General features: G+C 43.8%; 1 protein-coding gene across 1 annotated transcript; it reads left to right on the top strand.

Annotated features, from left to right (window-relative positions):
- Positions 1 to 353: 353 nt before the first annotated feature.
- Positions 354 to 1,463, top strand: LOC131846127 (craniofacial development protein 2-like). The gene has a single exon (XM_059195353.1). It carries the CDS (start codon positions 354 to 356, stop codon positions 1,461 to 1,463), a length of 1,110 nt encoding a protein of 369 aa, XP_059051336.1.
- Positions 1,464 to 2,158: the final 695 nt, after the last annotated feature.

Here is a 2,158-nt window from a genome sequence, read left to right as displayed (position 1 = left end):
ACAATAAAAATTGCAAAAAACCTTATAGCGTTTTTATTGACCGAATAAAGGGAACAAACCGGAACAATTCACATTAGATTATCAAAGACACACCTATTAACTTATTAAATGTGATAGCTGCAGTTCATACCTATTGCAAAGTTATCTGCGCAAATAAAAAAACATATTTAAGATTTAATTGGTAGTTGCAATAGAAGACTTCGCCCTTGCCGGTCCCAAGCCCGGATGTGAAAGAAGGAGGGTAGGTAGAGAGACGGTGACACTACCGTAATTCCGTCAACGCCGAGCCACGGGCGGCGGTAAACTAACCCGAATTGGAGAGCAGCAGCCTTGAGGAGTTAAATGACCTCAAAATGGACGCATACACCAAGACGCCTTGCCAGCGCGGTGTAATTACGGCTAACAAACCTTGTATAATCATGATGACCACAAAGAAATGGCCCCTAGTCCCCAGCGGTTGTACTATTCCTGGCTACGGCAGCAGCTACGGTTCCGGTGCAACAAGGGGTGCGAAGAATCTCTGGAAGAGACAGAGCTGCCACACCCAAATGAATATAGCAACGTTTAACACCCGGACTCTGAGACTGCAAGCGAAATTGGAAGAACTGGAAAAAGACTTGGAACAAGTGAATTGGGACATTCTAGGATTATCAGAAGTGAAACGGAAGGGAGAGGACAAACTGAAACTACAATCCGGTAATGTGTTGTTCTATACAGGAGACAGTAACTCAGCAATTGGAAGCGTGGGATTTCTGATACACAGAAGAATTGTTGGACACGTCACAGAGATGCGCAGCATATCACCACGTGTCGCCTACATCGTCTTGTCTATCAACAAGAGATATTCACTGAGAATTGTACAAGGCTATGCTCCAACATCAGGACACTCGGATGTAGAAAGTGAATTATTTTACGAAGACGTAGATAAAGCCCTATCACAAGGCCCGAGAACTCAGTTCAACATTATTATGGGAGACTTTAATGCGAGACTGGGATGTAGAACAATAGGAGAAGTTAGCGTAGGGCCATTCGGCTATGGAACGAGGAACAGACGTGGCCAAGCCTTTGCCAACTTCTTAGAAGAAAGACGACTCTACGCCATGAATACGTTTTTCGTGAAAAATGCGAAGCGAAAATGGACTTGGGCCAGTCCTGATGGGAAGACAAAGAGCGAATATGACTATATCTGCACGGATAATAAACAGATAGTCACGGACGTTACAGTAATTAAAAAGCTGAAGATGAGCGATCACCGGCTTGTCAGAAGTACCATCAGGATTGATACACGCTTAGAAAGAAAGAAGCTTCTAAGAAATCCGCTGGCAAACCTTCACATACCTCAGGGCGTGAATAAAGAATACAAGCAAAAACTAGCCCAAGGTCTGAAGAGACCTTTGATAGACTGCTTTGAGCAGTCCTTAGATGACAAATACAATTATGAATACTATCTCCAACATAGCTAGCGAAGTATTCATACGGAAAACACGCAGCAAAAACCAGTTATCACCTGAAACCGAGCAAATGCTGGATATACGCAGAACTCTTAGCTCCGACAAATACAACACCCTTGAACACCGTGAACTAAACAAGAAAATATCAAAAGCAGTAAGGAGAGATATAAGGAAGCGAAATACTGAGAGGATCCAGCATAATCGAGAAACACCGTGGACCTAAGATATTTAACAGAGCTATCACCACCGGTAGCAGCATGCTCACAGAATTGGAGAATGACAAAGGAGAGATAGTCCAAGGAAAAGCCATGGCAGATACAATCACCGATTTCTACAAGAAGCTGTACACGTCGCATGCCAGCAAGCCAGAAAGGTCTGATACTGATGCTGTTGGAAGGGCTCCTCTAGTAAAACACTATACGGAAGAGATCCCAGACATCAGTATGCGGGAAATACGGCAGGCCTTGAGGAAGCTGAAGCAGTACAAGGCACCAGGAGAAGACGGTATAACTACAGAACTGTTGAAAGCTGGTGGTAAACCCATATTGCAGGAACTACGCATGCTCTTCAACGAGGTTCTCTTCACGGGCATACTGCCTAAGGCATGGAATAACTGTATAGTCGTCCTATTTCACAAGAAAGGAGTTAAAACAAACCTGAAGAACTACCGTCCAATAGCACTTCTTAGCCAGGTATATACAGTATTC

This window comes from Achroia grisella, unplaced genomic scaffold (genome assembly GCF_030625045.1).
Source record: "Achroia grisella isolate CSIRO2021 unplaced genomic scaffold, CSIRO_AGI_Agris_v1 utg501, whole genome shotgun sequence".
NCBI classification, from domain to species: domain Eukaryota; kingdom Metazoa; phylum Arthropoda; class Insecta; order Lepidoptera; family Pyralidae; genus Achroia; species Achroia grisella.
This window is presented reverse-complemented; position numbering and strand designations above follow the sequence as displayed.